This window comes from Danio rerio, chromosome 21 (genome assembly GCF_049306965.1).
Source record: "Danio rerio strain Tuebingen ecotype United States chromosome 21, GRCz12tu, whole genome shotgun sequence".
Taxonomy (NCBI): domain Eukaryota; kingdom Metazoa; phylum Chordata; class Actinopteri; order Cypriniformes; family Danionidae; genus Danio; species Danio rerio.
The window spans coordinates 42,901,842-42,925,000 of NC_133196.1; the positions used below are offsets into that span (position 1 = coordinate 42,901,842).

General features: G+C 38.4%; 2 protein-coding genes across 4 annotated transcripts in view; both read right to left on the reverse strand.

Moving 5' to 3' along the window:
• Positions 1-16,727, reverse strand: part of aldocb (aldolase C, fructose-bisphosphate, b) — a 33,546-nt gene extending 16,819 nt beyond the window's left edge. The window contains exons 1-3 of one of the 2 annotated variants that reach the window (XM_073934329.1): positions 16,661-16,727; positions 5,039-5,604; positions 1,970-4,489 (exon numbers count right to left, since the gene is read on the reverse strand). In XM_073934329.1, coding sequence (XP_073790430.1) covers positions 1,970-2,203 — 234 coding nt within the window. In that variant the 5' untranslated portion in view covers positions 2,204-4,489; positions 5,039-5,604; positions 16,661-16,727. 2 annotated transcript variants of the gene reach the window in all.
• A 5,003-nt stretch (positions 16,728-21,730) lies between these two features.
• rskrb (ribosomal protein S6 kinase related b) overlaps positions 21,731-23,159 on the reverse strand; it is a 23,153-nt gene continuing 21,724 nt past the window's right edge. For both annotated transcript variants that reach the window (XM_073935474.1, XM_003200895.7), the window contains one exon: positions 21,731-22,805. In XM_073935474.1, the coding sequence (XP_073791575.1) occupies positions 22,467-22,805 (339 nt within the window). In that variant the 3' untranslated portion in view covers positions 21,731-22,466. The remainder of the gene's footprint in view (positions 22,806-23,159) is intronic.

Sequence of the window (23,159 nt, forward strand, 5' to 3'; positions counted from 1 at the left end):
GAGAGGATCACGTCCTTATGATTGCTAGCGGCTGGATCCGCATTATCCAATTCACTATGCTCCAATCAGACGACTCCTAAACTACTATAAATACCCTGGGTTTCATTTCACTGCTATCTTCGTTTTGAAGAGTCCCACCTTCCACCCCTACTCCTCCTTCTTCCTAGATGCCTCACAGCAAGAATGTCTCTGGTTCCAGGCTTTACCAAACCAGCAGACATTTCTGTGTGGAGTTTGCACTTTCTCCCTGTGCTCACGTGGGTTTCCCCCGGTTTCCTCCCACCATCCAAAAACATGCAAGTTAAGTTAATTGACTAATCCAAATCGGCACCATAGACATGCTTCTAGTATGTAGTTATCTCCAAGAGCAATCACTTACTGTTCGTTGGTTACTACAGCAGGGAAGTTCTCGAGATCTACCTGAGCTCAAACTCCCCTCCCGCCTTGCAACGGGAAGGAAACCCTGGGCTCGAGGATCTCATGAGCTCAGGGCTCTCTCCCAGGACAGCATAGCAAACAAGCTTTTATAATCAATCATCAGCTAAGTGTGAACTCTTGAAATAAATAAAAAACTACAACACTAGTGCAATCTTAAATACAGAAAAAAAACAAGTCTACAATGTGTTGACCAGAGATAGTTTCCCATAAAAGCTGGGCAATGGGGGGTGGGGACTCAATCAGAAGGAGCAGGGTCAAGCTGAAGAGTTTGGACATGTTTGCGAAGGGGTTCCCATAATTTAGTAAATATAGTGCTAGGTCAGTGAAGAGAGTACCTAGTTTTTTCTAATTTCATAAAATAAAGAACATTTCTTATCCAACAAGTGTGAGAAGGAGGGTGAGAGCACTTCCAGTTTAGGAGAATTAGGGTGCTTTCACACTTGCCTTATTTAGTTCGATTGAATCGCTCTAGAGTTCGTTTTCCCTTTTGGGACGGTTCGTTTGGGCAGGTGAGAATGCAGCAATCGTATTCGAGTGCGCACCAAAAGCGGACCAAAAAAGCGTACCGAGACCTGCTTGAAGAAGTGGTCTCGGTACGCTTTCAAACAAAACCTGGAGCGGTTCGTTTGTGGTGAGAATATGATCCGTACTAAAACAGTTCCAACCGCAAAAAGTACTGCGCCTTTTGAACTAATCCAGCTGCCGTAGGCCGATGCGCTGTGCATTATGGGATATGGAGGACAAATATTTGTTGACAGCGCTTTACCAACAGAGAGAGAGGGGAAAACATTACCTGACAGATCGTTGGTAATATGTTGCAGTTTAGCTAAAATAATTCAGGCCTCCTCCTGAAGTGACGAGCGATGCATTAAAACATTGTTTTCCAGCCGCAGCCGCGCTTCATTCTCGAAATGTATAGTTTGTCTAAAGCAGGGATACAATCAGTCAGCGCAGTCGTGCCTCCAGAGTAAAAATGACATTTTGTTTCTGCCGGTTTTGTTTACTTGCAGGAGTTCATTGGCATTTTCCCACATGTGAATTCTGACCAATCAATAAGCGGTTTAGTAAATATATTCAACAACATCTGGCCAATGAGAGATGTGGATTTTGTCAGATGACTGCATTTTGCTTAGTTTCAACTGGTTCGGACCAAAGCCAGCAGTGTGGTGTAAAAACGACCCAAAGACGGCAGAAAATGCAACAATGTATCATTTATTGCCCTTGATCCGGACCAAATGAAGCAGACTAAAAATGTGAAAGCACCCTTAATCGCCTAGCCAAAAGTGTTAAGAAGGCTACAAAGTCTACAAAATGAGAGGGTAAAGTGTGGTCGGGCGGAAGAACCCCAAATAAACCAATAATTGGACATGGTGGGATATCAACAGTGGTTCCCTCTTATTAATAATAAAAGGCAGTCATGATTGATGATCTGAACATTAAAGTGCAGGTAAAAGTTTGATGTGTCAGATAAAATGACAGACAATTAGAGGTGAACTAAACTAAACAAAAATGAGTGAAACATTTGCTGTACCTTGATTCCCACAACAATGCCCCTGTCCTTGATCAGTTGGGCGAAGTTTGTGCCGTCATCAGTGTTCTGATAGAGGGTCTCGTGGAAGAAGATGACACCACCGATGCACTTGTCAATGCGCTCGTCAGCAGAGAAAAGGAGCTGACGGTAAAGACGTCGGTTCTCCTCTGTGTTCTCCACTCCGATTGGGTTCAGGCGCTTGGCCATGCTACCTGTACACACGCAGACATTCATTTCCGTGTGTTAGAGACACTGGCAGAAAGTGAGGGAATTTCTCCTGGTGGTAAATTAAGATGGTTCATTAGTGCTGTATGTGTTATTCCCACAATGTTGGGAGATCACTCTAGGGAGATTATGAGGCTTGATTTGCCCACAACTTTCTCTGTGTTTCAGCAAATGGACTGACAGAATAGCTGACATCTTATGTTGAAGCATTTTAAGAAATGCTTAGAAAAAAAACTGGGCAATACACTATGGAGCAATTTACTACCATTTCGTTGTGTTGGTGGCTATTTTTGGCCCATTTACTTCCATTATAATGACATTTATTAATTGCAAAGCCATGACACAATATTATTATGCTTCCTCGATTATTGGTGGCTTTTCCAGTTGGGAAGAGGTTAAATTAGCAAGTTTTACAGTTGATCATCAGTTTTAGTGCAGAAAAAGCTTAGTTTTTGGCTTTTATATGGAGTAAATAGTATGTGTGTAAGAGAAAGCTTTGCACACTTGCCTTTATATGTGTGAGAAAACCAAAGAACAGAACATAGACTGACTAGGAGTAGTAATGAACTCCATATAAAAGACAGCAACTAGGGACGCTCTGATCAATCGAACGAAGATTGGTATCGGCCGGTAATCACCTTTCATGACTCGATCGGTACTCGCCAATCTCATGAACCGATAGCAGGTGTTTGTTTATGAGTTTACAAGCAGAGGAAGATGCATGTGCGCTTCCGTATATTTCATAGCCTCCAGCAGCCACGACACCTGAGGAGGTGAATGATTTGTGATTGCGTCACAGCAGCTAAAATATATACAGAAGCGTTGCGACCTGTTCATACAGTCTATTGGTGCAACTCGCGTGAGTGATGCTGTCTTTGTTGCAAATGCAGCCAATGCATATACAGTGCTTTGAGCTGCTAGTGTTTAGGGTCTCATCCAACCTTATGACCTCTCCTGGAAGCAGGTCTCCTGCATATTCATACCGGCTACGTGATCCCCAAAAATGAGTTAAAATAAATAATGGCAAGGAAAGTGAATGAGCAAGACTGAAAGAGGCACATGCAGTGATATTCTAAGCATTACATTTCTTAGTTTAAATGAATAGAGCAGTAAAGATATCACGAGTGCAAATCCCCCTCTCTCTCATTGAGTGATCTGGTGTCAGCAGGGCCGGCGCGTTCATAGAGGTGACCTAGGCGGCCGCCTAGGGCAGCAGTATAGAGAGGGCGGAATCCGCGACACCTCCCTTACCACCCGCGTCCTCAGTTATGTCCGCGACACCTCCCTCACCACCCACGTCCTCAGATAGATTCGCGCATTGACTCAAGAATAGAGAGGGCGGCGTCAGCGACACCTCCATCAGCACTCGCGTGTCCTCAGTTATATCCGTGCATAGTGCGGCAAAATAGAGGTCCGCGACACCCGCGCGTCCTCGGTTATATCCGCGCATAGAGCGGCAGAATATAGAGCGCAGTGTCCGCGACACCTCCCTCCCTCCCTCAGCACCCACGCATCCTCAGTTATATCCACGCATAGGGCAGCAGAATAGAGGTCCGCAACACCTCACTTCATTTTCATAAGCGGTCACTTTCGTTTTCACATTGGGGTTGAGGGCGGCGTGATCGTCCTCTGCCTAGAGCGGCAGTTCAGCTTGCTCCGGCCCTGGGTGTCAGTAGTTGGAGACGAGCAAAATGGTCTTGAATGAATGGTCTTGGCAGTATTTAGGCTTTTTACATATAAAAACTAAACGTTCTGTGTTTTTGACATTATTGCAAGTTTTTAAAAAGCTGACTGGAATTTTTTAGATTAAAAAAAAACATTTTTACATTTTTTGTAACATTAATGTTTAATAATATACCGTCTTGTAATATAATTATTGCAATAAACAGTAGTTTATAGGCCTATTTACTTTTAGTAAAGAAGTAATGGATTTATAGGTGTGCATTTTAACTTCATTGAATTCTTCCTTCATCATTTACAATGTTTCCAAATTGCATTGTTTGTCTTTTTTTCCTACCAATTTTTATATCCGTGTTATTATTTTATGTGGTGGTTCATTCCACTGTGGCGAACCCTGATAAACAAGGGACTAAGCCAAAGGAAAATGAACAAATTAATTATTTTCTGTAAAGCTGCCATGACATGTTCACACCTAAATGGTTTTAAGAGATGTATTTAAGGTATTATATGCAGCATCCTTAATTCATTCTCTTAGGTAAGGTGAGATCTTATCTTAAGGTTCATACTTGAAGGGAAAAATGTGCTTAATTTATTATAAAGCTTGAAGCATTAAGCCTGGTTTATACTTCTGCGTCAAGTGACCGGCGCAACTCATGGCGCAGGCAACGCGCGCAGCTGTGCATTTATACTTCTGCGCGCTGTCTCCGTTGGTCTGCATTAACACTGCCAAACCGCTAGTGGGCAGTGAGTTGTAAATGTTCCTCTGTGTCGAGTTTCTTTGCTTCTGTTTTGCTATTCTGAACACTTCCTGGATGTACAAGTGACTCAAACTTGCTCATTTTGAGGCAGGAACCGGCGGACGTGCAACAACTTTAACCATGAGGTAAACACAGAACAAAAATTTCCATCCGGAGCTCCTTCACGGGACTCCACACTTGTAAACAATCGCTCGCGCCATTCGCACGGCTCTCGGTCCCGCCCAGACTCGTCGACGCTAGCAAGCCGACCAATCACAGAGCTTGCGCTACGCGTTGTTGCGACGTGTAGTTACAATTTTTGAGAGGTGCACGTCAGTGACGGCGATGGCCACGGCGAAGGGCTATGCGTCAGCGCCGTAGCCTACGCCGGTGTTTGACGCAGAAGTATAAATCAGCCTTTAGAAACGGTACTCAGTATCTACCATGACAAAGAATCAGTACTCGTTATCTCCCGCAAAAATTCTGATCTGAGCATCCCTACCAGAAACTAAAGTATTTATGAGCCCAACAGAAGATCAACAGTAAAAATGACAAATTTTACTTCTTCCCAATTGGGAAAATCACCAACAATCAAGAATACATGATTGTATGCTGCCTTGCCATGCCAATCAAAGAAAGTTTTTATAACGGAAGTCAATGGGGCAAAAGCAGCCACCGACATAAAGAAAAGGTAGTCCATTTGAACAATACACAATGACATTGTTAAATGACATTGAGGCATGCTTAAAAACATAATCATATATTGTAAACACAGCAGCCCTGACAGAAAGGAGACAGAAGGTGAGCATGAGCTAGAGTAAATGATGGGTTGTTTATAGATTTGGAAGGCGTCACAGACCTGTGGACTCATCTGCGGCGAGGATGCCCTTTCCTGGAGCGACGATACGCTGAGCGATGTCCTGCAGCTCCTTCTTCTGCTCGGCGGTGAGAGCGGGATACTGGTGCGTCATAATGTCAGCGGCTCAAAGCAATCTGCAAAAGAGGAGACACCACCATCATTCATCTCGCCATCATGACTAGGGCTGCACAATATATCCTTTTAGCATCGATTTTGCAACGTGCGCATCTGCAATAGTTACATCGAAGGATCTGCAATGTCAAGGTGGGATTATAATTGACTTGGAGCCATCGTTAAAAACACACATGACTATGAAGTTACCAAAAAGTTTATTGTGTTTATGTGATTTTAAAGTCCTTTGTATAATGTTTGTAACTTTAAGAAAGATTAACTGTATTTAAGTATAAAAACACAGTGAAGACTACACTGTTAGGGTGCTTTCACACCTGTGAATCGATTCAGTTGTTCAGAAACAGAGATTACAAATGTTACATTGTTGCTCTTTGCTCTTGGAGCGGTTCGCTTTCACACTGCAAAGTTTTTAATCGGACCAAAAGAGCTAAAACAAGTCACGTGTGAGTAAACTCTCCTTACATTGGTCAGAGTGTTAGGGTTTATTTTGCAGCGTCCCGCTCAGCTGTCAGGAGAGGTGGTGGTTTGGTGGTGATTGACAGGGTGCGCGCGACGTGTCTGAGGAGAGACACGGTGGGGAGGGGTGAGAAGGGTGCGCGACGATGCCTATTTGAGGACTGGGAGAGAGACGCGAGATTACCGGGAGATCATCACTCGTTTGCGGGCATCCGGAGATTCGCGAAACTTCCCGCCCTACTCATAATTCTCTCTTCATATTGCCGTAAGCTTATTACATATCCATAAAACACTGTGATATAACCGCGCTCGGATCGGATCGCTTTCTCACTCCAATCGAACCGCTCCAGGGTTCGTTTCAATCGAGCCGAGACCACCTCATTCAAGCGATCTCGGAGCGATTACTTTGGCGCGGAACAGAGCGCGATTGCCCTGTTCACATACGCCAAACGAACCGCGCTAACTGGGCAAACGAGATACGTTCCGAAACAAAAGTGTAGGTGTGAAAGCACCCTTATTTTACATTTGATTATTCAGTTAGGTGTTGTTGTTTTTTACTATATAAAGTCAGAATTATTAGCCTCCTTTTAAATTTTTTCTATTTTTGTATTATTTCTCAAATTATGTTTAATAGAGCAAGGAAGTTTTCACAGTGTGTCTGATAATATTTTTTCTTCTGGAGAAAGTCTTATTTGTTTTTTTTCGGCTAGAATAAAAGCAGTTTTTAATTTTTTAAAAAACTATTTTAAGGTCAAAATTATTAGCCTCTTTAACCAAATATTTTTCCCGATATTTTACAGAACAAACCATCATTATACAATACCTTGCCTAATTACCCTAACCTGCCTAGTAAACCTAATTATCCCAGTTAAGCATTTAAATGTACGGTGCAGGTGAATTGGGTAGGCTAAATTGTACGTAGTGTATGAGTGTGTGTGTGTGGATGTTTCCCAGAGATGGGTTGCAGCTGGAAGGGCATCCGCTGCGTAAAAACTTGCTGGATAAGTTGGCGGTTCATTCTGCTGTGGCGACCCCGGATTAATAAAGGGACTAAGCCGACAAGAAAATGAATGAATGAAAACCAAATTGAACATCTGCATGATTTTATGCTCATCATGTTGGACCAGCAGTATCAGAGAAATGGATAAAAGGACGGGTGATTCAGCTGTGAGCACCATCTTGTAGAAAGACACAGAAATTTATTCGATGATATAGGTATTTTCTAGCCACTATAGTATATAAGGCACATCATGCGACTGAACAAGTGCACTTGCAACCATAATGTCTAGTTTGGTTTGGAAACATTGACTCACAGATTTAAACACTGATGTCCATGGTAGTTATCAAAATGAATAACAACTTATGATTACATTACTTGCATCTCTTCACCAGTAGGTGGTTGATAAATGTAAAAAAGTGAAATGTTCAAAAACATATCTAACATTAAATCGTTCATTGATTCATTTAAGAGATCAGTTAAAAAAACGCTGATTCATCCAGTAATGTAACAAGTCATTGATTCATACATTCATATTGATATAAAACAAAAAACTAATATATATAAAAAATTACTACATTTTTCCATGAATAAATGTGAATGTGACACTAAATGTGACACTGAACTACAAAACTTATCAGATATTTTTTAACACATTTCTAAGCATAATAGTTTTAATAACTGATCTCTAATAACTGATTTATTTTATCTTTGCCATGATGACAGTAAATAATATTTGACTACATAGTATTCAAGACACTTCTATACAGCTTAAAGTGACATTTAAAGGCTTGACTAGGTTAATTAGGGTAACTTAGCAGGTTAGGGGAATTAGGCAAGTTATTGTATAATGATGGTTTGTTCTGTAGACTATCGAAAAAAAAATTAGCCTATAGGGGTTAATAATTTTTTTTCTTGAAGTGAAGTTACTATAAGTAACCACAGTTTTCAGTCCATTTTATCTTTGTTTGGAAGAAACCCCCCTTCCTCCCCTATTTTCCTCCTTCACCACTGATCGGGCGGCACGGCGGCCCAGTGGTTAGCACTGTGAGCCCCACAGCAAGACTACTGCCAGCCCTGGTCCTGCCAGGCCGGTAGGTGTTTCTGTGAGGAGTTTGTATATTCTCCCTGTGTTCGCGTGGGTTTTCCCCAGGTTCTCCAGTTTCATCCCACCATCCAAAGATATACAACATGCATAACGATCAAGCACTTGTCTAACCCCTTTTCTCATGTGTTCCCTTAGCTACCGCAGCCGGGGAGTTCTGAGATCCACCGAGCTCAGGCTCCCCTCTTGCTCTGCCAACGGGAGGAAGCCCCGGGCTCGAGGATTCCTTGATAGATCATCAGCTAAGTGTGAACTCTTGAAATGTTTTTTTAAAAATTAAAAGCTGCTTTTATTCTAGTAGAAATAAAACAAATATGACTTTCTCCAGAACAAAAAATATTAACAGACATACTGTGAAAATTTCTGTGCTCTGTTAAACATCATTTGGGAAATACTTAAAAAAGATACTTTAATATTTAAAAAAAATACTTTATATATACAGGGTTCAATGCTAATGATTTTTATACGGGTCCAATCGGGCCATTGCTTAAGATTTTTACTTGCCCTGTCAAAATTTTCACTAGCCCCACCAAAAAAACTAAAAAGTTAATAGCTATTTCTTAGCCACATATTTTAAATAGTGGCAAAATTATGCCTGTGAATCTAGAATTTAAACATTTTAAATATGTTAATAAATGTATAATGAGCAAAATTCAAGATTCAAGATTTTTTCAAATGAAAGAGCAGTATGAAAAATGTGCTGGTGTTTTAATGCAATTCTAAATAACTTTTTATAAAAATGGCTTGCCAAACTGACAACTGTTTTTTTTTGTTTGTTCTTTTTTTCAGTTACTTAATTTTGTACCCATGTAATGGTCTGCTTCTAAGCCTTTAGAAACGTTTTCTTTTAGCCTCATTGTTTAAATTTGCCACCATGTTGCCATCTTTTCACTGTACTGGTTGTTACCAGGTTACAAAAAAAAAACAAACAAAAAAAAACATTCTCATCGTTACTGGCCGATATAGGGGCCAGTAACAATCCTGTCTACTGTCCCGAGTGTCTTTCACGCTGGCCCCTCGCCACCGGGCAGTCCTTATTGTTGAGCCCTGTATATATATATATAAAGTCTTCATGGAAGCTGAACTTTGCTTAATTTTCAGATGATTTTTGGCACAAAATAAAACTGATCATTTTGAACTACACAATGTATTACATACAATATATGTAAGACGGACATATTAAGCTTTTGCGGTCCAGGGTCACATATACTACAGCTCTAGACTTGGGAATCAGTTTCTGACTTGTATGAGAATCTGGCTTTGCTCCCAGCAGCTCTGAAACAGTCTTTCACCCAAAGAAAGTCACACAAAACAGCCCACCGTCTCCTGGAAACATCTGAGTGCTGGTCACGAATAAACAAAGCTGCGTGGCCCATTATTCACAGCATCTAAAAGGGTTTGATTAATATTCCTGCCCACTCGCCTTTACAGCTCTTCAGTGAGGCTGAACTGCCTGCATAACGAGTGTTTTCTGCTGCTGTTATGTAATCACACTGCTCTAATCTCTGCTGTCAATCCCCATTAGACACGGCCCACTGTCTGAGGCTACATCTTTTCAGAATGCTGGGTTGACACAGCATTTCATTTAAAAGGGCACTTCAGCATACTTTAACATTCTTTTTTTTAATACATGGTGCTATTTTAGTCACCACTTTTACACACTTTTGTTGTTTAACAAGTTGAATTACTTTGTTTTCCATTTTAGTAAAATCTGTTGTTTTGTCATTTCAATCATTTGTCTTTGTTTATAACTAAACCATCATGATTAACGATCACAGAGAGATCGCCTCTCACATCAATCAAATCACATGTATGAAAGCATTTAGGCTTTCCTGTACGATGGCTGAAGCAGTTGTGGTAGGTTATTCGGGATGTAGTGGTGGGTTTCTCAGGTTATTAAAGGTGTTTTCTGTCACTTCATGTTTTGCCTGCATTAATGCATTCAGTGTAAGCTGCACGATTGCTCATTAGAAGGATCTCAACAACCACGCAAAACAAATGATAAATGATGGTGATTTGCATACGTTTAATTATCCTTTGAAATCGCTGCATTTAAATCTGTGTTTGAAAAACACAAAAATCTCAGGAATAAGTTTCAATCTTTAGTCTTTTTAGGAAAACAAAGAAGTACTGGGATAACAGTTTATAGTTTATATAAAACCACTGATGTTTATGATAGAAATCATATCATTTTAATATCATAATGAAAGTTGTAAGCAGCAATTACATTATTTAACCAAAAGGTGGCGACAACCAGCCATCAAAAATATGCTATTGAATAATTCTTTAAAAATAATCCATCTAGCAATGAAACATGAAGGTTCATAAGTAAATAACTGAATCATTTATTGAAAATGAGAATAAAAATAAATATGGCTTGTACAAACTATAATTTTAGATTTCTACATTTAACATAATCAGCAACAGTAGTGGTAACAGTTAATTTTTCATTTTACTTTTTTACATTTTATTGTACTATTTATTTTTGTTCAGCTGATTATTTCATTTTATTTCTTAATAAAATTACAAGTTCTCTGTTCTGATTTGTTTAAGACCAAAAGTGCCTTGCAGTACTGTTTTTGTAATAAATGGAAAAGCAGATTACATTTGTTTTCTCCTCTTTTTGGCTGATCCGAAAAATGGTCCAATCCGTGATTCAAAAACCATAATGTGATCCAAACCCCGAGAGTTGTGATATGTTACACCACTAATTTATAGTAAGTGTAGGAATTACCAAGTTTTAAGTTTTGCATATTTTATTTCAGCAAATTTAATTTTTTTATGGCCGTGGATTGACTTTAAGTAAACCCTGATTAATGCAGAAATCAAAATAACAAAATTATTATTATTGTGAAATTTACTACTATTACTACTATTAATAGTAACATAAATGAATCTTTAAGTGTTTTGACTCACCAAAGTAGAACTGCATTACAGCTTTATATTTAAATTCAGAACTTCTTATTAGTTAAGTATAATGTCTAATGAAACCGCAGATATTAGAAAATAAGCTTTTAAGTTTTAAACATTTATCTTTCAATGTTTGTGCATTCATTGCATTTCTTGGCTCCCCTCTCCCTGTGGATAATGGACTGAGCTGAAACCAGCATAAACCGGCTGCTCTGTTTATATATAAATCACAGTTGGATGTGCGCTGACCCTAAACACACCAGTTCATGCACTGAATCCATCAAATAATACAAAAAATATTTGTATTCTGAGATTTTGCACTTAATTAATGAATGCATTACCAAAAATAATTTAGTATAGGTGTTTATTTAGTAAACAAGTCTGTTGCTTTTGAAGAAGCTGTTGTTCCTCTAAATCCTCGCTAGTCAATGGTTTTCTGACAGTATTGCTGAAGTGGTGTCTCTGTGAATGAATGAGGTTCAATGGAAGATTCCACAGCAGAGACTACTCACTTCATTCATCACACAATTCCAGAGATTTGCTAGGGATGTGTTATGGCACGTCCTTCCATTCCTTCACTCTGTAGGGGTCTTCAGTGACTGGTTTTACTATGAGTAATGCTAAAGCTAACACTGCCTTCATTGACAATGTGTTGCAAACAAAAGGCAAACAGAGGTCATTCTGATGAATGACCACAATCAATGACCCTTGATGGAGAGGTGTCTGTCCTCTGGGACTAATTCAAAGTGACTTCCATATTCAATTGGCTCACGATCTTACATAGAACAAAGTCAAAACCTTTTGTGTATTAAATTTCATTAGTTAAAAGGCAACAAATACACTTTGGGCTCTATATTAATGATCTAGGCGCAAAGTCTAAAGCACATGGCACAAAAACATTAGGGGCGTGTCCAAATGCACTTATGCTACTTTAAGGAGGGAAAAATATGCTTTGGTCTAACAGGGTTGTGCTTGTTTTCTTAATGGGTTATGGTTGTGTTTTGAGCATAACGTGCATTAAACCATTCAGAGTCTCATCTCACATTCCCATAAGAGTCAGTTGCGTCACACCATGGCACATGTACTGTTTACATGGCAGACTTTGTAAGTGGAAAAAACTGAATGCTTCACTGGCAAAAAAACAGTTAAACAAACCATCTGCAGCTTAAGGATAAAGAATGAGCCTCCTCTATTTGGCCTCTTTACTTTACTCCTTTACTTTTGTGGATAAGGAAATGGTGGAAACTCACTCCACTGAGGACATCCATTAGTCTAAATATTTAATTTCATTTGTTAAGCGCAAAGATTTGTTTCAAAACCGTTTCTAAATTCAGTTTTAATTTCCAGCAAACGCATAAATGAACAATAATAACGAAGTGGTGTAAAAACTTCCAAGTTCTATCCAAACACACGTGCTATTCTTATGCCCCATATGGTGATGTATACGTCTCCAAAAGCCGACAGGTGGAATATCTAAACTAGTTTTTATTAAAACTAATATAAATATGCACATAACAAATAATACTGCTAATAATAATAACATTAAACAAATGCAAATTGTCGATAATAAACTGAAAAAGCCCCCGAGATGAGGCATGGAGGCAGTGGTTTTTATATTTATGTAGAAAAAAGATATTTTTTATAATATTTAAACTCTATAATTTTTTTTTATATGTAAAGATATTTGTGTATTGCTGTACATCCTGTGTGTATGAAGTATTCTGTGTTAGGGTTTGGATTTGCATAGGCGCAAAACTAACATGCTTTGTGCTGGACTTTAAATCAGCTTTTAGTAGGCAAATAGCACTATCTATTTCAGTTCCTCAAAATAGCAACAAGTCAACAATACGCCTGAACACACCTCCTTTTTAGACCAGCACACCCATGAGCCCACAAAGGGATTTGCCATGTAAACAACGTGGCACAAAACATGAAAATTACTGTTGCGCTGGTCTAAAAATAGCAATAAATCACGCCATGTGATAGGGCCTTTGGTGTGTTTTCATCAATCCAATCATAAGTAAATTACTTTTAAAACAGTATGTAAATATTATGAGATCTATAACATTGAGCTTTAACCACTTTCAGAGGTAGTCAAAAATACATTTGATTGCACTGCTTTCATATTGTAAGCGCTGACAAGATTTGGCTGACAAGTCCAAACATATGATCTGTACAGGATATATTTTGAAAACAGGCACCAAAACAAGGTATTCATACTGGAATAGTTTCTGGCGTTTCAAAACACATATGACCTTTTTTATTCATTTGCTTTCCCTCGTCAGACACATGACATGGGTTTGTACATACAGTAGTGCTTTTGCATAACACTGAAAACCCAGTGAAAGAAATGATGAAATATAAAGGATCTTGACTAACCAAAAGTTGCAAACTATTCTACACTACAAGTCAATATATGAATTATGTGGTAACAAATAATTAAATTTAATAATTGAAAATATTGACCTATATATTAATTACAATAATTGCCATTCATTATTTGTCATTGGCAAGTGTATGTAAATTAAATTAATTTCTTATTTGTATCCTAAACTGTCAGAGTCCTGTATACACTAATGGGAACAGGGTGGAGTTTTATACATTATTTAGACTGCTTGCCAGTGTAAGATACTTTACTGTGGCATTCCATAGTCGACTGCAAGCTCTGAGTCTATTGAGAAAGGCATTCGCTTGTCAATTATAAAGGCAGTCAGACATTCTAAAGCAACATTTTGATGAGTCATAATGACACAATTTAGACACTTCTAAATAATGTACACTCATAATTCCAAACTGTCTCCAAACAAATCACACACTAAACTAAATTAATGGCTAAAGGCATCAATCTGCAGTGGTGCTTAAATATACAAGCTAAAAATAGCATGATTAAAAGCTATAATCAGTTATTGAGCAAGAAGAAAAAAAACCCTTTCCAATCCCTGCTGTCCCCTTTACCCCTGCACATACAATGCAGAATGTTTTGATTATTTTTTGTTGAAATTAAAGTTTGCAGGTAGTATTGTTGAATTTTAGAGGAAGACATTTAAGTAACATCTTATTGAATCAATCTGTATATCATTTGTCATTGATCTTTCTTGAGGAAGCATCTTTCTCATTGATTTTCTCCATTTCGTTAACCAGATTGATTGGTGGTTTGGTTGGTGGAGAACTGTTGTATCTCTATTTTCACTTGATGAAAAAGAATACATAATAAAACTATTGACAATGAAATGAATAACAATAACAATTATAAAAATAATGTGTAATGATATAAGTGAATTTGATGATTGAAAATGAAGCTGGTTGTCAATTGTACAGTGCTCAGCATATGAGTACACCCCTCACAAATCTCTAATTTAGATGAATAATTTCTTTAGAAAGCTTTACAATATTAAATTTGTGCATATACATTAGATTAGTCAGTACTGAAGACAAATCTGGAGCTAATATAACAAAATAATGCATAAGAGTCCAAAATGATCTCAAATGTATATGTTAGGGGGAAAAAAATTACAGTTTAAATATTCTTTTAATTTAAAAAAAATTGCAATTCAAGAGAAACTAATTTTTTTTAATTTTGTTTAAATTTTTATAGTTTGTATTTTTTTCCAACAATTTGTATGAATTTAAATGTATTCTCTTTCTATTTCCAAAGATGTTTGGTGACTAAAATATTATTTTTAATAAATATTTCTGTTCAATTAATATGTCTTGTTCAAACACACCAAAATAGAACCTATATTTACTAAGAAAGGGATAAAAATATTCATTTTTAAAATGGGGTGTACTCATTTATGCTGAGCACTGTATATGCTTTAATGAAAGTCATTCTTTTGTTTATTAACAAAATGTGTGCTTTTAAAAATACATTACCTGAAATGCTGTATGAGAAACCCCACCAATTGCAGCTAGCAAAAGTTTAAAATAAAGATACTTGCAGCCCCGCCCTGTCTCACATTGCACCAAAAAAAATGTAATGTGACACACTAAAAATGACTGAAATATATGCACAGATATGCATATATTGCAATAAAATTGATACTTTAAAAAGGCTGTCTCCACAACCATCATCTTTAAATGAACTCTTTATTTTTTTTCACTATTAAAGCCATAAAGCACATCATCTTTTACCACAGCCTTCCTGCTGATTTTCATAGTACTTTGCTTCAATAGCATGTCTGTAATATTTAGATTTTTTTATCCATTAATGGTTGGTTTGGTTAATGGCTAATGCTAGAAAAAAATCTTCATAAGAAAAAAAAAAAAATGGGGAAAATGGGTGGGCACTAATGCACTATATTGAACTTATAATTAATTTTCAATAAAACCACTCTAAAATAATTTTCTCCATGGAGACAAGTAACTAAAAAAAACCCAATAATAAGCTCCACAAATGTCATATAATCTTCAAAAAAAAATAGCATTGGAAAATTCAACGACATCAAAAAATACAAAGAAAAAAAAAACACAATAGAGAAGGTCAAATTAGCCAAGTACACAATTTAGAGGACTGTACATCCTGGGCTTAGTCTTCATCATCAGCTTAGTTCGTCTAACCTTGAGCAACACTACACGCGCATGTACCTGCGGTGTCCTGAGTGAGGAGAGACACCATCTTCAGCACGTCTACACGACGCAACAGGAAGATGATGATGATGATGGTCAGCGCGTGATTCAGTAGAAACCTTCTTCCACGCGATGACGCAACGCGAGCGAGCGTTCTAGTTGCGTAGCAGTAAAATTAGAATGTAAACGCGACCGATGGGGACATTTGACATAAAAAAATATCTCTGACACACCTTCATTTAGATGTGCGTCATTTTAATATGATTTCCGGACATCCTCCTATGTAGTAAGGATGCATTTAAAACATTTAAAGAACATAATATTAGCACATCTCAGCTAGGCTAAAGCTATAACGTTAGTGATGAGGGAAATGACTACGTGCGGATCAGCCACACTCCCTTCAGTAGACATCTGCCGCATCCGAGATGCTGTATCGATCTCTATAGATGCATATGAGGCCGTTATTAGCATTTTTAGTGAAGTAAACAGTGTAACAATGGGTTCGGCTTGCCAGTTTTCTGTTAGCCGTTTTCTAAACAAACATACGGAAAAGGATGAGGATGATGATGTAATGAGTCTTCACCCCTGCTCAGGGTGACATTGAATGTCATGAATGTCAACATTATGATGTTTATCTCTTTATGTAGGACTTTTTTAAAAGTATAAACCTTAAATATGAATATTTTACAGATAAATTACGAAACTAGAACATGTTTATGTTATGGATGTGTCTGATGTAACGTTAAACACTTGTTTAAGTTTTATTCAGACTGTGATGGAGGCCTTATCAGACAACCACCTGTCGGATGATACGTATTAACTTTAATATTTGATATCTGGCACATAAGATTTGTTCCACTGCTGAAACTTCATACAATAAATAAAATTTTAAACGAATTAAAAATATTTAACCTCATTTAAATGATTGTTTACAAAACAGTGAAATGACAAGTCATTCAAACTAAGCTACATTATTCCCATAATTGTGTATATTTAGTTATAAATGAAGAATTCAATATCTTACCTGCTTAGGAGAGAGAGAGGGATGTAAAAGCTGCACTGCTGTCGAAAGCCTCCCGTTACAATGCCGCAACGCAACGTGACCGCTTAGAAAAATCAACCCACATATGGGGCGTGGCTTTGGTCACGACCTTCTTGTAATAACGTTGAATATTCATGAACCTTTAAAGTGACCTGGCTCGAGTCGAGCGTCACTGCTAGCGTCAACATCACATCGGACGAGGTGTGTTGTACTAGCACGTAGGCCTTTGAGAGTCAAATTAAAAACGCAGCTAGTTATTCTGAGCAAAATGTAGATGAATATTTGCATAACTATTTTACCTTTGGAAAAACATGCAATATTTATTTACACAAACCTAAGAAATAAGGGTTATATAAAAACAAAAGGTTCCTTGTACTAATGAAAAAGTGTTTTAGAAATATTTTGTACATAAATAACTATTTTATTTATTATTACAACCTATATAACATAAATATGAGAGAGATTGTTAACGAATAATGGAAGATGCTAATATTGCAGTATTTTGCAATTAGAAATAACAACATAATCGCAATATTAATAAACACACATTTTACTGCATTGTTTCCCTTTTCTTTAGTTAGTATTTAATAAAGGATCCCTGGTGTCAGGCAATCTAGGTGTAAAACAAGAAAGGACATTTTAGGAAGGTTATTCGTGCATACATGGGCATTGGTCCAAACAGGCCCTCAGCAGGGCTTACAATAACAGCAGGAACAATAAAGCCAATAGGAAAATGATTACAGCACATAACCACAGTTCACTTCCCAGAGTATCCTTTAAGCCCAAAGTATGCTTCAGTCTTTATGCTAATGCTAGGATGAGTACAGCGATGCTAATGTTATTATAAGCATGCGTGCAGTAGGGGATGCATGCAGTTTTTACAGTCTTTGAGTAGGGGTCGATCATGATAATTAAAGTATGTGTTTTTGTGCCAGTACAATGACTGCATTGGACCTGTCATGGAAATAATTATTTGGGATAGTTTAAAAGGGGTAGTTCACCCAAAAAGGAAAATTTTCTTACCATTTTCTCACACTCAAGTGATTATAAACTTGAATTAATTTCTTCTGTAAAATCCCAAAAAGATATTCTGAAATGGTGGTGAAAAAGCAGCCATATTAACATCCACAGTAGGAATAAAAACGAGTGTGGAAGTCAAAGGCAACTATCGCTTTAATGAGTGCTTCATTCATTCACATGACTGGTTTATAACCACTGATACATTTAAAAACAAAACAAGTACGTACTTGTTTAAAGAACTGCAAATTTCCCTGCTATTTATCTTATTCTTTCACATAAGCCATTGGAACCTGATTGCCTCAATACTTCTGGTCTCATTCACTTCCATTGATTTTTTAGTTCTTGTAAAAACAGCTTGTTATGCTTCATGATGTTGCAAACTTCATTCATTCTTTTTTCCTCGGCTTAGTCTCTATTTCAGAGGTCATCACAGTGGAATGAATCGTCAACTATTCTAGCGTATGTTTTACATACATCTTTCAGACGCAACCCAGTATTGGGAAACACCCGTACACACTCATTCATACACTACGGCCAAATTAGTTTATTCAATTCACCTATACTGCATGTTTTTGGACTGTGGGGAAAACCGGAGCACCAGAAGGAAACCCACGTGAACATAGGAAAAACATGCGAACTCCACACTGAAATGCCAACTGGTTCTTCGACCTTCTTGCTATGAGGCGACAGTGCTAACCACTGAGTACCGTGCCACTCTGTTGCAAACTTGTAATTTTTAGTTCATTCATTCATTTTCTTTTCAGCTTAGTCACTTTATTAATCCGGGGTCGCCACAGCGGAATGAACCGCCAACTTATCCAGCATGTGTTCTATGCAGCGGATGCCCTTTCAGCTGCAACCCATCTCTGGGAAACATCCATACACACTCATACACACACTACGTGAAGTTTATGTATAAACAAATTTCGAGAGGATCACGTGCTTATGATTGCTAGCGGCTGGATCCACATTATCCAATTCACTATGCTCCAATCAGACGACTCCTAAACTACTATAAATACCCTGGGTTTCATTCCACTGCTATCTTCGTTTTGAAGGGTCCCCCCTTCCTCCCCTACTCCTCCTTCTTAGACGGGTGACACGGTGGCCCAGTGCGTAGCACTGTCGCCTCACAGCAAGAATGTCTCTGGTTCCTGGCTTTACCAAACTAGCAGACATTTCTGTGTGGAGTTTGCACTTCTCCCCGTGCTCACGTGGGTTTCCTCCGGGTTCCCCTTTTCCTCCCACCGCCAAAAAACATGCAATTAAGTCAATTGAACAATCCAAATTGGCACCACAGACACGCTTCTAGTACGTAGTTATTTTCAAGAGCAATCACTTGCTACAGCAGGGGAGTTCTCGAGATCTACCTGAGCTCAAACTCCCCTCCCGCCTTGCAACGGGAGGGAGCCCTGGGCTCGAAGATCTCATGAGCTCAGGGCTCTCTCCCGGGACAGCATGCCAAACAAGCTTTTATAATTAATCATCAGCTAAGTGTGAACTCTTGAAGGACAATTTAGCCTACCAAATTCACCTATACCGCATGTCTTTGGACAGTGGGGGAAATCGAAGCACCCGGAGGAAACCCACGCTAACGCAGGGAGAACATGCAAACTCCACACAGAAACGCCAAATGACCCAGCCGAGGCTCAAACCAGCGACCTTCTTGCTGTGAGGAGACAGCACTACCTACTGCGACACTGCGTTGCCCCTATTTTCAAGTTATATTATTTACATTTTTTATGTATCGCCATAAACACAATAGTTTGATCGTTTACTGCTGTTTATTAATCATTTCCTCATAGCCAAATGAATTGGAAGTTCTAGAACAATCTTATAAATGAGCTTACTTCATACTATAAAGAAGAAATGTTTTTCAAAACCCATGAAGTACAAGTTCTGTGGTGTATTGGGATATTGTGTGTTTGCAATGATTAGTTGTTGGTCTGTCATCTCATAGGTTCTTGACAACTATTTAAGCCGTGTGATGTGATGTTTTGTTGTGATCACGTTGTTGATAAACCCAAGTAAAGCACGCTTGATGGCATTTATTGGTGTTTGTCTCGTTAATAAATAACAAATTCAAATGTAGAGCATGAGGTTTTTGGATGTGTTTATGAATGGACCACTGAATAATTTTCTCAAATAATTCACTATTATTTAGGCGCAATGGGTGGCATGTTCGCCTCACAGCAAGAAGGTCACTGGTTCGAGCCTCGGCTGGGTCAGTTGGCGTTTCTGTGTAGAATTTGCACGTTCTCCGAGTGTTCACGTGGGTTTCCTCCGGGTGCTACAGCTCCCCCCAGTCCAAAAACATGTGTTACAGGTGAATTTTTTATTTATTTTTTTTTTTACAGGTGAATTGGGTGTGCTAAAATTTTCTAAATGTATGAGCCGTACACTATGTATGACTGTTGTGTATGAGTGTGTGTGAATGAGTGTGTATGGATGTTTCCCAGTGATTGGTTGTGGCTGGAAGGGTGGTTCATTCCGCTGTGGCGACCACAGATTAATAAAGCGACTAAGCAGAGAAGAAAACAAATGGATAAATGAATTTGTTCAAAATTTTATCATCTCGCACACAATAAAATAACAATTATGATATTACCATATAAGATAAATTTTGCACTCCCTTAGCATGCAATCCTATTTTCTAAAGGCCAAAGTATTCTTCATTTTTTACAGTGTTGGAAACCTGTAACCCCTGACTTCCATAGGATTTGTTTTTCCTAATCTGGAAGTCAATGGCTATTAAGTGCCCTATCATACACCTGGCGCAATAAGGAGCAAGATGTGTTTGACGTGATATATTGCTATTTTCAGACCAGTGCAACTGTTATTTTTCCGTTTTGCGCTATGTTGCTTAAAAAGCAAATCCATTTGCATCACTTTGTGGACGGACTCATGGGCGTTACATACGAAAAAAAAAGTTGTATCGTCTATAACAGGAGTGTCCAAACTCGGTCCTGGAGGGCCGGTGTCCTGGACAGTTTATCTCCAACTCGCTTCAACACACCTGCCAGGAAGTGTCTAGTATATATAGTAAGAGCTTGATTAGCTGGTTCAGGTGTGTTTGATTAGGGTTGGAGCTAAACTCTCCAGGACACCGGCCCTCCAGGACCGAGTTTGGACACCCCTGGTCTATAAATATAAAAACCACAACCCCCATGCCTTCTTTATCTCGGGGGGCTTTTCCAGATTATTATGACAATTAGCATTTGTATAACATTATTACTATTAGCAGAATTTTTTATTTTATGCATATTTATATTTATTTCAATAAAGTTTAGATTTGTCCATTTGTCAGGTTTTGACATATGGGGAATAAGAATAGGATGTGTATTTGGATATAACTTTGTGTATTTTTGATCACACTTCGTTATTATCATTCATTTTCTTGTCGGCTTAGTCCCTTTATTTATCCGGGGTCGCCACAGCAGAATGAACCGCCAACTTATCCAGCAAGTTTTTACGCAGCGGATGCCCTTCCAGCCGCAACCCATCCCTGGGAAACATCCACACACACATTCACTCCAACTGAGCCGAGGTTTGAACCAGCGACCTTTTTGCTTTGAGGCGACAGCACTACCTACTGTTCCACTGCCTCGCCACTTCGTTATTATTGTTTATTTATTTATTTGCTGGAAATTAAAACTGAATTTAGAAACAGTTTTGAAACAAATCCTTGCGCTTAACAAACAAAATTAAATATGTAGGCTAATAATTGTCTTTAGTGGAGTGCGTACAACACCGTTTCCTCATCCCCGAAAGTAAAGGAGTAAAGAGTAAAAGTAAAAAAAAAAGTAAAGAAGTCGAATGGAGGAGGCTCATTCTTTATCCTTGCACAGATGGTCTGTTAAACTGTTTTCTCACTAGTGAAGCGTTCAGTTTGTCCATTTAGTTTTTTCACTTATTAAGTTCGCCATGTAAATAGCAAATGTGCCCGAAGCAACTTAATCTTAAAGAGAATGTGAGATGATACTCTGATTGATTTAATGCACGTTATGCTTAAAACAAACCCATAACTCATTAAGAGAATAAGCACAACCCTGTTAGACCATGCGTCGCAGCGCAAAGCGTATTTTTCACCCTTAAAAGGATTAAAGGCATGTCCGAATCCACTTCTGTTATTTTAAATCATGCACTTTAGATTTTGCGCCTAGATTGTTAAAATAGAGCCCTTAGTGTTGAATAGAATAATAATACTGGGTGAGTAAATAATGAGTACAGTATCATTTTGGTGTGAACTACCTCTTTTAAAGGTCGTGTTTTTGCTAACATACTCATAAAAACTGAAGCATTCTGTAGGCTTTAGGCTGAGATTGGTATGCAAATTCAACGTACCACATGCTGAATGTATAGAAGTATAGGAATCCAGTTTTGGGATTCATCAGAGTTTCACGTTAACAAAGCTTTTTTTCACAGGGCTGAGGTTTAGAGCTTAGGAAATAAGTCACAATTTGATCGTTTTAGCTTTAAAAGACGTCCCTGAGGGTTTGTGTAGCTTTCAAGCCATTAAGAGTTTGGGAAGAACTGAATTTACGACTTGTTTGTTTAAAGAAAATCCAGTGCTGGTAAATTAATGAGGACAAAATAGTCAAATAACATGACAGGAAATGAGGAACTATGAGCCACATTTCACTAGACGTCTCAACAAAAAGTAAGGAGTTGGATTAAGAGTGTCAATAAAAACTAAATACACTTTAAATACACTGAAGATTCCGTCTCCATATTGTTCTAAAGATTTTGGTTTGTAAAATGTAAAGTGTTAAACGAACACTTCTCTTTGCGAAGGGTCGTCCTGAGGTATGTGGCTTTGCAAGAGCGCTTCCACCCGCTCCATGTTGGCCAGAGTTGGGGAAAGGTCTTGAGCTGCTGGTGTGCATGGAGAGCTCAAGAGGAAGTCGCAGTCAAAGTTGGGGAAGGACTCGAGGGTCAGGCCTCGACGGGCTTTGGCAGGGCGGTCCGGCCGGTTCTTCAGCTCCAGGATCAGCTCCATGGGCGTCTTTTGCAGCAGATGGGAATCAAACGGTGTGCCGTGGAAAAAAGTTTGCCGCTTGAAACGTTCCAGTGTCCGAAGTCGACGTGCTGGAGTCTTACAAAGTAGCTGAGGAGAAGATATAGGGGTTCAAATGAATGAAGAGGTCATGCTTTGTAGCGTTTTCTTTTTCATTTATTGTATTGGCTTCAGTGTTGCTTGTTTCTTTAAAATGTCCCACATTTATAAGGAAAAGGTTCATAGAAGTTTGGAACAACATGAGGATAAAATATCCCTTCAATAAATAATATTTAATATATTTTGGCCTAAAACAGGCACCAGGTAAGTAGAAATTAGCTTTAAAAGGTATATGACAGATATGCATGAGTTTTAACGCTTGTGTGTCCAGTCTTTTACAGTGTCTCGCACATGAGCACCACGTTTTTAAGACGCTGTGTCAGAATAAAGCTGGATTTAAACTTT